General features: G+C 30.5%; 2 protein-coding genes across 2 annotated transcripts; one reads left to right on the top strand and one right to left on the bottom strand.

The window, feature by feature from the left end:
- The first annotated feature begins 4,113 nt into the window (after positions 1-4,113).
- LOC113869708 lies at positions 4,114-5,077 on the top strand. Its single transcript, XM_027506162.1, has 4 exons — positions 4,114-4,360; positions 4,476-4,574; positions 4,715-4,873; positions 4,977-5,077. The coding sequence occupies exons 1-4, from the start codon at positions 4,121-4,123 to the stop codon at positions 5,016-5,018; spliced, it is 540 nt and encodes a 179-aa protein (XP_027361963.1). The 5' UTR covers positions 4,114-4,120; the 3' UTR covers positions 5,019-5,077.
- A 255-nt stretch (positions 5,078-5,332) lies between these two features.
- Positions 5,333-7,077, bottom strand: LOC113869706 (cytochrome P450 81E8). The gene is made up of 2 exons (XM_027506161.1): positions 6,186-7,077; positions 5,333-6,076 (listed from the first exon to the last, which is right to left on the bottom strand). Exons 1-2 carry the CDS (start codon positions 7,071-7,073, stop codon positions 5,462-5,464), a joined length of 1,503 nt encoding a protein of 500 aa, XP_027361962.1. The 5' UTR covers positions 7,074-7,077; the 3' UTR covers positions 5,333-5,461.
- Positions 7,078-14,443: the final 7,366 nt, after the last annotated feature.

Below are 14,443 nucleotides of genomic sequence, written 5' to 3'. Positions count from 1 at the left end.
GTTGAAAACGCGACACAAAGTGGTCGTGCAAATATATTTCATGACAAAGCTTAATTCGCATCCAACTTCGTCGTGTCAAACTAAAATAATTCGCATTTAATTTAAGTTTAAATTTCAAAACTTAAATCCTATTTTTTATTATACAAATTCAAAATATATAATTTAACATACCATTTTATCAATTTTACTTATAATATTAATATTAATGTTATGTTATTTTCTTTTTTTATTTATTGAGATTTGAAATATATTTTTATCATTAATTAGCTTCAATCATTAGTGCATTAGCATTTTGTTTAGACCAACAAGTAAAAAAAAATATTTTGCACTTATTTAAATGAGTAAAAATAGAGTAAAAAATAAATAAAATATTTAAAAATATTTTTATATTAATTTAAAAATTGAATTTTATTCAAATAAAATTATTTTTATGATATATTTTTATTAAGTTAAATTTATTATTTATTTTTATATGTATTTGTTATGAAAAATATTATTTTATTTTTAAATAAACTAAAACAAAAAAAAAATTGTAGCAGCTTCTTCCTCTCATAATCACACCTCCAATGACAAGAAAATTTTATAATGAGTTCGCAAAATTATTTTTTCTCCTTTCACAACTTTTGTATTTAGAATTATCTCTTCTTAATCCCACTTTTTTTTTTTTTACTTATGTTGATATTTTTTTAAAATACTAGCCAGTATTCTTGAGATATTTCTAAGAAATAAAAATAATAATTTTTATTAAAAATAAAAAATAAATTTTAATGTTATAATTTTTAATATATCTAAATATGTTTTTAATAAAAATATTTATTAATTCTTTAACCAATATTCTTAAGACACTGATTCTCAAGATTAAAAAAAAGAAGAAGAAAGTGTACTTCAAAGAATAAAGCACAATTACAGCTATTAGTTAAAAAAATTATTGATTAAAAACAAACTTATATTTTATCATGATTTTAATTATTAATATAGCTAATAATTATAACCACACTTTTGTAAAATTGTATTTCTTTATTTTAGAAGAGTTGAATTCATTTGGATACATAACATACATCTTGCCATTCCCAACTCAATGCATGTTCAAAGATTTATATTAATAAAATATAAAAAATTGAGAAAAATGAGATGCACACCAAGGTTATGGTTATTTTTTTCCCTTGTGACAAATTATGATACACTCGTGCATATTAAAACTAGTAACTATTTTATATGTTAGTAGGATATGATTATTTTTAAATTTAAGTAAAATTTAAAAATAAATTAAACTAGTCACCCTGTATTTTTGTAAGTTTTTTCTTTCCCAAGATTCACCTCAATATTGAATCGTCAAACGATAATATTTTGGTTTTTAAAAAAAGACAGTTTCTGACCATTTTGATTACAAGCAGAGTTGCAGAAGAAAAGCTCTGGGGAGAAATACATGTTCCCCTCTTTACCTTTTGGTTAAAGAAAGCGAGAGATTCGTCAAAGATCGGCTCTTTCATTTTTAAAATATGATTGGAGACCACCAATTCAGGATTCTATTTGTCCCGAGCTTGGTTGCACCATTTTGCCATCCATCAATTGTGAAAAGTGAAAATGGAATAAATAAGCGCACAACTTGTATCCATTATTGTATAAGAAAAAAATGTTTTCACATCCCAATGTCATTAATACATTTTTATTATATAATATTTAATAGAACAACTTTATCTCCATTCCTTAATTTGGTGTGGTCGTGAAGGCGCTTTAAAGAAACAAGAGCCGGTGAAATTTGACCTACAACTTGGCATCCACGAGGTAACTTATTGTGAATCTTGCAATCTTTCATGACAATAGTGACTTGTGAGGATGTAAACCAAGTCCAAAAACTCCGCTCACTGATCAACCAGTACATTGATTCCACGTTCTCTGTTGCACCTGATACTCGTCACTTTCCACCCTAAACATTTGCACTGAAATCTTGGAAGGCTAAGATCCTTTTTGTTTCCCAGGCAAGTAGAAATATTCTTTACTCAATATCCGGGTAGTGTCAAAGGTTTCAGACAGGGGTAGAAACAGACACATTATTTATTGAGAGACTGTGTCTTAATCTATTATAAGGTTTAAATTAGTCAGATTTAATCCTTATGACCTTTTAATATAGTTTATTTAATTAAAAAAATTGAGTTTTTAGTTATTTAAAACATCTTACTTTAATAGATCCATATATCCATGTAAATGAAAAAAATATAATAAAATTATTATTAGTTTGAGGCCTATAACAATAACATTATCATTATTAAGTTTAAATAACATTTTATTTTATTTTTAATTCCTGTTTCATTTTAATATCTGTCTATTATTTTTAGTTTCTTTCAATTGTTTATAATCAATTTATAATTTTTAAATTTAAAAAAAATTATATTCCCTTTTTTCTCTCTTGAAAAACTCTGCGTCCATCCAAACATCCCTTAATAGGTCCCACCCCAACAAGCCCTTCACCGTTCATTAAGTTAATAAGTGAAGGCCATTGGTTTGGCTTGGTCGTTCAAGATGCCAAAGTAATCTTTTCAGCCCCACGTCCCATCACTTTGTTTGGGTATAAACACTTCCGGCACATAACGAAGAGGGTTGAGGCCAACACTTTAGCCAACTAAAAAATGAGACGCTCCATTTCACTTCTAGTGCTCTTCATGGTGCTGGTTGTGACAAGGCCATGCCTTGTAAATTGTAGGGTCCTTGCATCACAAGAAAAGCCTACTCATGAACCTGTCCAAGATGATCAACTAAAGATTCCCACGACTTCAGTAATGAAAGAGAAGACCGACACTGAGGATAATATAAGCCCTCGGGTTTTGATTGGTAGCCAAGTCCACACGATGTCTTCAGGGCCTAGTAGAAGAGGTTCAGGTCATTAACATGATGTTTCATTTTATCATTAGTGGCGTTTCCTTACCGGTTTACATTTGTATTAGCAATAGATCAGCTTTGTACATAAAACTATATGGGAAGTGTAATTTTTGTCTATAAGAGATATTTAGATGTTGATATTTTATCTATTGAATTTTGCATATTATTTAACATCGTCTAAGGAGCTTATTTAATCGCAAGCTCTCACAACGGTAGCATATAAAAAATTGAAGCTAGGTGATACTGCAATATGCTATAACGCGCGTACGGGTGCTAGTTAGATAGTTACCCCATACGTGAAATAGTGTTTAGCTTCGTTGGCCGCAGGGTGTAGAGAATTGGAAACGTGTACACGGATCGATCAATAGTGCTCTAATTATGGGACTCATGCCGCATGCGTGGTACAACGGAACAAAGAGTGGTTTGTGCGACTCAATCTACGTACGTGACATCAAAGAATAAGCATTTGTTAATTTAAGTAATTAAAGACATAGCTATTAAAGATACTTTGTGAACTTTATAAAAAATATCTCGAGGCTAGTAACTCCAAAATAACTACATTTTTATTTTTAAATATATATATATATATATATATATATATTATTCATTTTCTCTATTAACTTTTTATTGCTCTCGTATATATTTTTCTGAACTCCTAATATTTTTAAAATTACATATTTTATTTTTACAATTATTTTATAAAATATAAAATAAATAGAAATCAAATAGGCACTAGTTTTTAATAACTAAAAAAATACATATTTTATTACATATATTAATATTAAACTTTTTTAAGAGCTACCATGCTTGTTGCTAAATTATTAGTTTGGGGGAGCATTTATAAATAAGTAAAACTATAACAACAATTATTTAACTGATTAAATAATTAAAACAAACTGGTACATTAACATACCATTTTATAAATAAAACTGCTATCATATAAAATGACAACGCTCGTGTGTCTTTTTTTTTTTTTTTTGTTAACTACACTCGTGAATTTTGTTCCTCTGTTGTGGGAAGTTATGTGAAGCCCTTATACCCCGTTACTCAGCCACATAACAAAACAGTGGTCTAAAGCCCATGGTTTTATTTCCCTGCCATTGTATGGTTGTGTGTCACTGTCTCCAACCCATCGCTTTTCTGTGCCTTCTCTATCTATATATTCTAGTACTAGCCACCAAATCAAGCGTTGGCCCGTTTAGTAGAGAGAGAAAATTAGGAAAAGGAAAGCGAAACAAACATCATGGTGGGGCAGTGGACGGCGACAAAACCCAGCCGGAGCGACGAGGTTTTAGATGCTGAGGAACAAGTGAGGATCGCTAATCACGTCAGAGCTCATTTTGATGCCTTAGAACCCAAACGATCCATCAAACCTAACCGAAGTGAACCCGATCCCTTAGCGCAGAACCCCGTTGACCCCGCCATCTCTCTCCACGATATTCCCGAACTTCACAAGTTTCAATCTCTTCAATCTCGTTCTCATGTCTGTAACCTTTCTCTCTCTCTCTCTCTCTCTCTCTCAACTACTTTTTTTTTAAATAGGGAAAAGTTAGTTACGCAGCTATTGGTTTCTCTCTGATAACCGTTAAAATTCGCAGGATGTACTTTCATCGGAGGGGTTCGTGGATACGCAGGATGAGTTCGTGGAGACGCAGTATTATAAAGAATTGGCATCCGTTGACAAACAGCATCACACGGTTTGTGCAGAGTCCCTTTCCTCAATCTGGATCGCCTTATATTTATATATAACTTTTTTTTTAAAACCTGCAATTTCTAATTAGTTTAATCAAATTGGACGCTCTGTGTTTCATTTTTTTTCTCTTTTTGGTACTGACAGACAGGGAGTGGGTTCATAAAGGCGGTGAGAGAAGGAGGGGAAAATGGATATGAGATTCAGCTGCCTGCAAGCCAAGTTGATGGTGGTGAAACCCAACACAGAGGCTATAAAGGCAACCCTGCCACCAACGACTGGGTTCCCAACTTAGATGAACATAAGGTAAAGACTAAAGAGAGGGAGAGATTTTAGCAGATAAAAATATATGTAATATGTAATTCTCATGTTAAACAAAATATCTTTGTGTTCTTTTATGTTGTAACAGGTTTTCGTCTCGTCGAAGCCGAATAGGAGCGAGAGTGCTTGATCTGCCAGAGAAAATGGGTTATCTTGTACCAGCTTTTTCCTTATTCCGTATGCCTGGTTTTCTCATGATATGGAGTTTGGTGGGAGCTACAATGCTTGTTGTATAATTAATTATTATATAGTTTACAATTTCTCGGGGTATGATTGCGTTTAACACCCTGCCTTAATCACCGTCGTTCTCTATCCATTTTCACTGCTTCTATGATTAAATTATCGATGTAGTTACCCTTAACTAATGTTAAAATGCATCTAGCTTGGTTCAGCCCATTTTTCTCCCTATCCACTAATTCCTTGACTTTATAGAATTTGTTTATAGCAAAGATCTACACGTCTCATTTATTAGAAAGAACAAATACACACTGATACTCTGAATTGTAAATAAATAAATAAAAATAAGAAAGTCGTCATTAGTCTGCTAATTGAACAGGGGCATTTGAACGTTGTCTACGGATCAGAGAAAATATTGCTAATGATTGGACGCGCCTTGCATTGGGCCTCCAATGGAATGGCCTTGGGCACCAGAGTTCCACGTCCTTCGCCCATGTCAACTTCTTCTTCACCGATCCTTTTCCACTCAAAGCATTGAATCAGCGTGCCTAAAGTTAAGCCTACAGTTCTTTGGGCCATGCCTGCCCCAGGACACGCCCTTCTTCCCAACCCAAAAGGGATGAGGTTATGGGCGTTATCTGGCCCATTCTGAAACCTCTCGGGCTTAAAGCTTGCTGGGTCAGTCCACAACTCTGGGTCCCTGTGGATGGCCCAAGCATTCACCATTAACATGGTGTTACGTGGCACGTCATAACCTCCCACAGTGCAGTCTTCGGAGGAGTAATGAGGCAGCAGCATTGGCACTGGTGGATGCAATCTTAGAGTCTCGGAGATAATGTTCTGAAGGTATTGCAACTTGGCAACTTCTGCTTCCTCCATCAAACGCTCTTGTCCAACTTGAGCATCCAATTCAATTCTCGCTTTCTCCAACACCTCTGGATGGTTCAACAAATTGGACATCGCCCATTCTAATGTTATAGCGGTAGTTTCTGATCCAGCCACAATTAATGCCTACAGAACAATAAATACATTATATTATAATTATGCGATGGTTATATTAACACTTTTTTTTAAATTTCGTAACAACGTGTAAATTGAAATTGCAAAGGAAATGACTCACCATAATTAGACCCTTGATAATTTGGTCAGTGTAATACTCAGGTTGTGACTCTTGAAAGGAAAGCAAATGGCTTATCATGGTATTGGTATTTGAATTATCCTTGTTATTCCTTTGTTCATCAATGAGTCCTTGAAATAGCGAGTCTAGCTTCTCCCCAACTTTTCGTAACTTCTTGTGACTCCGAAATTCGAACCATCTGAAAACGGGCACAAAATCTCCGAGGTTCGACCCTAACCCGAACTGGGCCATCTCATTCATGATGTCTCTAAACTTCCTAGCCTCTTCAGCGTTGGTCCCATCATATTCCTCGCCATAGTAGCGTTTGCCACACACCATTCTCATGATAGTGTTAAACGTTAGATCCGCAAACATGGACTTAAGCTCAACTTTTGTGAAGTCTTTATTAGAGGCCTTAGCTAGCTTTCGAAGCAACTTCATGATCTCGTCCTCTCGCAGTCCCAAAAAGGAGTTAAGACGGTGATTAGAGAGAATCTCAATTGAGCTAATACGACGTAAGTTGCGCCAGTGGTCACCATATGATGATGCTGTGATAATGGTATGGTTAAAGCCAAGATACTTGGTCTTTATAGATTGGAAACGGTTCGCAAAAATGATGTCGTTTTTGGTGAAACATTCTTCAGCAGCGAACGAAGATGAAACGACAAGCACGGGTTGAGACCCAAATTGGAGGGAAAATATAGGACCATATTTTTGTGACAGGTCGTATAAGGTACGATAAATTGGTTGTTTCAGTTGATGGAGGTTCCCAACTATTGGAAGAGAAGGTGGGCTTGGTGGTGGGTTTTTGGATCTTTTTCTGAAGAATAATAGCTTCAAAGTGGTGAGAAAAAGGAAGAGGCAAAGGACGTTGATTAGGATGTCTTCCATGTTTCGTAATGTTCGTGAGGGGGAGGCGGTTGGATTTTTATACAAATCTGATCGTGGATAAATGTGTATATAGTAAGCTGCGACCTGCGAATAATATTCTAACTTTGAAAGTAGGAATCAAAAACACTAATACATCTTTGATTTTAATTCTGAACATGGACCAGACCAGTCTGAGTTTGGAAATTTCTTCGAATTATTTTACATGTGTGTTAATGATACTTTTTAATATTATATTATACTTGGAAAAAAATTTAAGGATTTTAATATGTTAAAATACTTTTAGCTTTTCATTTTTTTATTTCTTCTCATATTCATGTGTCATACCAGAATTGATTTTTTTTATCGAAATATTGTTTTTAATGTTTTAATAAAAGGATTTATTATAATAAAGTAAAAGTATACATACATGTTTGAAATTTTAAATTTTAAAGAAAATGAAAAACTAATTTAATCGGTAACTGTTTAAAACCAATTTGTAAATATTTGACTATGCTTGATGTTAATTAAATAGAATTGAATGTTAACTTTGAAAATTAAAGAAAGAAACAATTATTTTTATTAAATCATTAATTCATGTAAAAAAATGTTTTAATTTAACACGAATTCATAATGCATTCGTCGTTGAATGAATGAAACCCATGCTTGTGAGAGAATGAAATCAACAATTTCTTTTTCGAATTTGCTGTGTGGTACAAAACTTTCTTGTACGAAAATGATACGAACTGATGTGTTTATATTTCATTGGATATATATAAAAATTAAGAAATAAATAAAATTAGAAAATGCAATGGCAATCATATCACGTCTGTTCTACATGCCTATATGGCATTTGTGCAGTGAAAATTGCCTGGTCCGGACTAGCGCGTCAGCGGTCCCAACCAATGATTTTGTGATATATGACAAAATATCTAATTAATTAATCGAAGTTTTTTACATAAAAGGTAAATATTGAAAATTTACTGTAAAAAATGGTCAAAAATTCAAAAATTGTAATTTATTTTCTATTTTCTCTTTGTTTAGTGACAGAAGGAAGTAACCACACGTTATCAAAATAAGAAAAATAAAATATAAAAAAAGTATTATATTTTATTTATATTTGACATAATAAATAAAATAACTCATATAATGTACTTAATGTTCCTTCTAAAGGTAAGATTTATCACTTGTTTATGATCTATACGAAATATTGTAAATATTATAAGTGATGAAGAACGTAATAACAACTTGAATTTTAGCAATACTTAATTAGTCAATCGAGATAAAAGTTTAATATCGCTTTACAAGGTCGCATTGTTTCTACGGAAGAAGAAACATATAACTTATATAATGCGTATATGATTAGTAATTATACTTTGTATTTTACATTTAAATATTAACAATCTATATATATATATATATATATATATAATGGTTGAAATATGAATTAAAAAAATTAAAATTAAAATTCTTAAAAGGTATAGTTACTTTAAAATTCAGTTGACTTATTTGTTCATTCAATGTATCCATTTTTTGACTTTTTACTTGTTAGGTTGTAAAAAAGGGTGTTCAAAAATTGAAGGCAACAAATTGTAAATTTGAATTAGGTTATTTTTGAATATTTTTCATTTTTTAAAATATTTTAATACTATTTTTTTGTCATCTAAAATTTCAATATTAATGACTTTTAATAAAGTAACAATTTTTTTATATCATCGTCATGTTTACTTTGGTTGAAATTGGAGAAATCATTAAATTATTTTTCATTTTACTTAGTATTCATGCTTCGAAACATGTTTTAAATTATGTGGTGCAAGATTAAATATTACACCCTTTTGTCTACATTTATGTTTGGTTTGTTGTCATCATAAATAATTAAATTGAATAAGTTTGGTCAAACTTGTCATAAGTTCAAATAGAATTTAATATAAAAGAAAAAGTATTAAAATCTATCATATTTTTATTATGAGTTTTGTTAATATCAGTCTTAGATAAATAATTAATAATAATAAAAATTTATTAAAAAAAGTATTTATTATATTTTTCTAATTTTAATATAAGAATTGTGTATTTTTTTATAAATTTTATTTATTTATTAATGCTTAAACTCAACTCTTAATAAAACTCTTCATTATTGCTTATAGTTTTTGTCTTAATTTTGAAGTTATTATATATGTTATTTTTATATTAATTAATGAGTTAACTATTTGACATAGTTACAAAAGAAAGAAAAAAAAATCATTACAATAACAGAAAGTCTTGTAAAGAATAAATAGAAATAGTATATAAAATAAACAAAACATACATGAATATAAAATGCAGTGACATTAGTGAGTTACAAGAAAGCTAAATAGCAAAAAATTATATTAATTTGTTTACAAAGAGCAATGAAGAGAGAGTAAAATGAAATACAAAATCTAAACCTTTTAAAATCTTTGACGATAAAATTGTGATATTTTACTGTGTCATTAAAACCTTCGTTAATTAATTTTTTATTAATTAATTAGGCATTTTACCATGTGTTACAAAATCATTGGTAGGGACTACAGCTGAATGACGTGATAGTTATCTAATCAGCAGCAAAGTGTTAATGGGTCATCGTTAGTGAACACTAATGACGCGCCACCGAAGAAAAGGACGAAAAATATCATGGAATGTTCGTGTCAACTGTTTTGCAAAGAAAATTACAAAATGTCATTCCGTAGCCAGCTTGTCTAACGCATATGTTTAGCTGACTAGTGATATTAAAGTCAGTTTTGTTATATTTTTTTAATATTTGTTTAATTTATAAAAGAAACATTAAATGAAAATGTTTATGTATTATTATATTAAAAATAAAATATATCTAATACTTTATATATTTAGTAATTAAAAGGATTTATTAAAACAAAAAGTAGGAAGATTTAAATTTATTTATTGAACTCAGAGAGGTTACTGAATTAATTAAAGAGATTGAATTATTGAGTCGATGGTTGATCGAAAATCACTGAACTCATACAGATTATGTGTTTGATTCTTAGAGAGTAAATTTCAGAATATTAAGAAGTTGGCAAGGGAAGAGAATGAATATTGTGTGGTAGATAAATTTTAATTTATTAGGACATTTAACTGTACGTGTGGTCATCGCTTATTAACATTATTTTTTTAATTAAAAATATTTATAATTAAAGTTATATATATATATATATATTAAATTAAGTATAAGAATTTTTAAAATTTTTATATTTAATATGAACTTTTTATTTAACTTATATTTAATAGTCAGTAAAATAATAAATTATAACCTGTTAAATATAAATTAAATAAAAAATTTAAACCTCATAATCTTCATATATAAAAGTGAACTTATTTAATTGGATCAATTTGAATTTATCTAAATTCATTTCAACTTTTTCAACTTAGTTCAATCAAGCTTAGTACACACTAAGTTAATAGCAATTAAAAAAATAATTTATTTTAACAAGTCAAAATTAAATTAAATTAAATTATTATTTATTTAACATACAAAAATTTGTTGCAGTTAGGCTTTTTAACGTAAATAGAATATTATGCATGTGTGCTTAATAGTTTTAATTTACATGAATGTCATAGTTTTATATGCAAAGAAGTTGACAAAAAATGACTTTTAGCTAAAGAGGAAAACAATTAGAATCGACTTCCTTATGTTAAGTTGTTGCATTACTCATTGTAATTCCACCATTTGCTAAAATCAATTGAAATCAACTTTAATTTCTCTTTGCTCCTCTTAAAGAAGTCAATTACAATCAACTTGCATAATGAACAAAGAAGTCGATTATAATCGACTTTAGTATTATTTTGAAGACGAATTTAATTGACTTTTACAACAATTTAAACATATTACCTAGAAGAAGAAGGGAGAAAGTGAGACCGGAGGAGATTGGAGACAACAAACTATTTAAGGGGACAATTTGAATTAAGAAAAAAGGTGATTCTATACTTATTATTGATATAGATAATAATTAATATCAGCTTAATTTTATTAATCATATTATAAGTAAGCTCTCGATGTAGGTAATCTAATTTTTAAATGTTTATAATTAAATTTTATTTATTTATTTTAATGTTTCATTGATTCTTTAAGTGTATGTTTAGAAAGATATATGTAAATGTTAATTATCATATTTATAAATTTAATTAATTATCTATTATATATTTTTAATTATTATGATAGTTTAATTTCGTATTGTAGTAATTTACAAATAAAAATTTAATTTTTGTTATTTATTTTGTGACATAGTTAATTTAAGTTTATTTTTGTTATAATATTTTTATTTAAATTTCATGTTGTATATGAATAAAACATTAATAAATAATTTAGTGCAATTTTTATTTATTTTATGTTTAGTTTGCAGGATTGTATATAATATTTTTTATTTGTACATAATTTTTAAATTTTAAAAAGTAGGCACTATAATACGATAGTCATTTCACATCAGAGGATGAAGCAATTTCTTAAGTATACTGATTTTTACCATGTTACACAGATGATTCCAACATTCAATTACGATAGGACACTCATAAGTGCACCCGTAGAAAGTTAGAGGCCTAAGTTACACATATTTTATCTTTTGTATGAAGAATGTATGATTACTTTGGAGGATGTTGTGTTTTAGCTATACTTGCGTGTAGATGGATTTACTCTAAGTAACTGTATTGGAGCGTGGAAAAATTTTTATGATCGAGATATATGAGTATTATGTGAAAATTTACTTGGAGTAGTTCCAGATGAGATAACATAAAATGATTCTCAATAAATCTACAGTGATTCACAGATACATTTGAAATATTACCCTATTATGTTGATGAGCAGACTATAATCTATTACACCAGAACATACATAATGGTTCTATTTAGTGGAGTATTATGGGTTTGCTATTCTATGATCCTTTTATTGTGAGCTTTGTCATGCAGGAAAATATAATGTCACTAAGATTACAGGTTATTTACCTCTTCTACAGTCATAAGCATGATACAAAATACCTCAATTGGCCCTTAAACACCATCATTCGCTCACTTTTCTACTAGCATTGAAGTACATATATTTGTGAATATTTTATTTTATTTTATTTATATATGTTAAATTTGCAAGTGTGAAAACTTATTGTGTTCATTTCAGGTCGAAAAGTTTTAGGTCATCAACAAGATTAGACACATATAAGTTGTTGCGATACAGGAGGATTATTGATTTAATTGGCATTACTAGAGTAACTTAAAATATGGTGTATGCTATTAATTCTTGTATTGAATTATTTTATTTATTAGTCTAATATTTCTTATTAATTTTTTCAATTTAGGTGGACAATCAGGTGAGTAATGTTATACCTCTTTTCATTTATGATGAGGTTAATGTTTAGACATTTGTGACTGCTCTTATACAGTTTGTTGTGATCGAGTGGCACCCTATTAATTGCGTGGTTCGACAATTTGGTGGAGCATAACACTTACCAATCATCCTGATAAACATTGATTGGTTGGATGCATGCCAAGGATGGAATGGGTGATCTAGATATATGGTGGCCTAGGTATCATGTGACATAACATGCTGCATGGGAGGCACGTAGGGAGTGGCAAGTTCAGTATATGCTAGCTGATGATTTTCATCCTTTTGTGTAACTTTCAGTCTAAGATTTTTGTCGTTGGATAAAGCCACACAGGATGCAGAACTTAGGAATTTGCCTCAGCATTCTATGCCCCTAGCACCAAACATCAACACCTTGCTAACGTCCCAGATAAACACTCTTTTAGGCGTCATTTGCGTATTAGTACACGTGCTAGCATACGCCATTACCTAGATGATGCACGTGGTGATGATGTTGATGTACAACCTGATGTAGATTGCAACGTAAATCCTAAGTCACATCACATATACTAGTTGACACCCATGTACTCCAGCCACTACTTCATGTAAGGACCTAGCTAGCATTTCATGTTAGGATACAGCCACCAGTAGTACATGGCTGACCCTTCTCTGCACCAATTCATGGGCCCCTAGCTAGCAATGTATGACCTTGATTCAGTAGTTTATGACAGACCCTGGGTATCAATTCAGGTCAGATTCTTTTTTTAATCTTAGTTTGACGCAACAATTCATCACAGGTCTGGTTTAGAGTGATATTCCATGACATATATCTTTCGATCCACCTTTCATGTTAGATGATAAGGTTATGGCTTGGATACCTTCATCTAGCACAACAAGATCTATGCCATAGGTTTAATCACCACATCATTTCTATCGACCATCAAAAGGCTCACACTGAACCATCACTGACACATATCTAAACTCCCTCTTTTCAAGGCTCACACTAGGAGGAGGATGAAGAGGATGACTAAGAGGAGGAAATGGATGAGCATAGTGACGGATCCAGAAACCATTCAAAAGGGGGGCCGAAAAAATAAATTTAATAATAAAGCTTAAAATATACCAGTATACCATTAATTCTTGTATTCAAGAAGAATGGTGAAAAATAAAAAAGAACTTAGAAGAAGGACTGTTTCTTGCTCTTATTGTCGTTTGTCTCGTTGAGTCGCTGTTACTTGGAGTTGGAAAAAAAACTTAAAATGTGATAAGTACTGATGATAGAAATTAAAAAAAATATATAAAAAATGATATTTCACTTGACTTATTGGAGAAGCTTTCAAGTTCAACTCCCAATACAAAAGGCAAAGAGTGGACTAATGTAGTAATGTTGCTGAGTGTGATACGGTGGTGGGCCAAGGAGAATTGTACTCAAATAGCTAATTTTTTATTAATTTCTTAAAGTCAATACTAATGTTTCGTATTATGAAAGGAGGAGAGCCATACTAATGGTAATATAACAAACAAATATTATATATATATATATATATATATATATATATATATATATATATATATATATACATAGCACTGTGGAGACAAAATATAAAAGAGGGGGGTCAAGCCCCACCTTGTATCCGTCATTGAGTAAGCAAGAGGGAGAACAGGAAGTGGACCATGGACATCATAGACCTTTATCATAGATTGTATATCATTTTTGTGTAATAGAGAATTACATTGCTGGTCCAAAACGCAACAAGCATAACCCATAGTCATTGTCACATATATGCATGCTAAAATTTTATTTGGTATATGTAAGACTTTTAATTATTAAAGCATGGTGGCGTAAGACTTTTAATTTTAAGTACTTTTAAATTTTAACATTATGTACTTTGGCTTAGAATGGTTAAATGTATCAAAAGATGGTACACAATAAAGAGATAAATGACAAAATTTCTTTTAAAAAGTGGTGACATAAACTTAACAATATTACTTAGTACATAACATAGTGAATTAATTATGTTGGCTAGAGGATGGAGCATGTGGACATGTTTGTTTAGTATGACCCATACCTCTA

Source organism: Abrus precatorius, unplaced genomic scaffold (genome assembly GCF_003935025.1).
Source record: "Abrus precatorius isolate BTA unplaced genomic scaffold, Abrus_2018 Scaffold6, whole genome shotgun sequence".
NCBI classification, from domain to species: domain Eukaryota; kingdom Viridiplantae; phylum Streptophyta; class Magnoliopsida; order Fabales; family Fabaceae; genus Abrus; species Abrus precatorius.
Note: the sequence above shows the minus strand (reverse complement) of the source record. Positions and strands in the feature narration are given on the sequence as shown.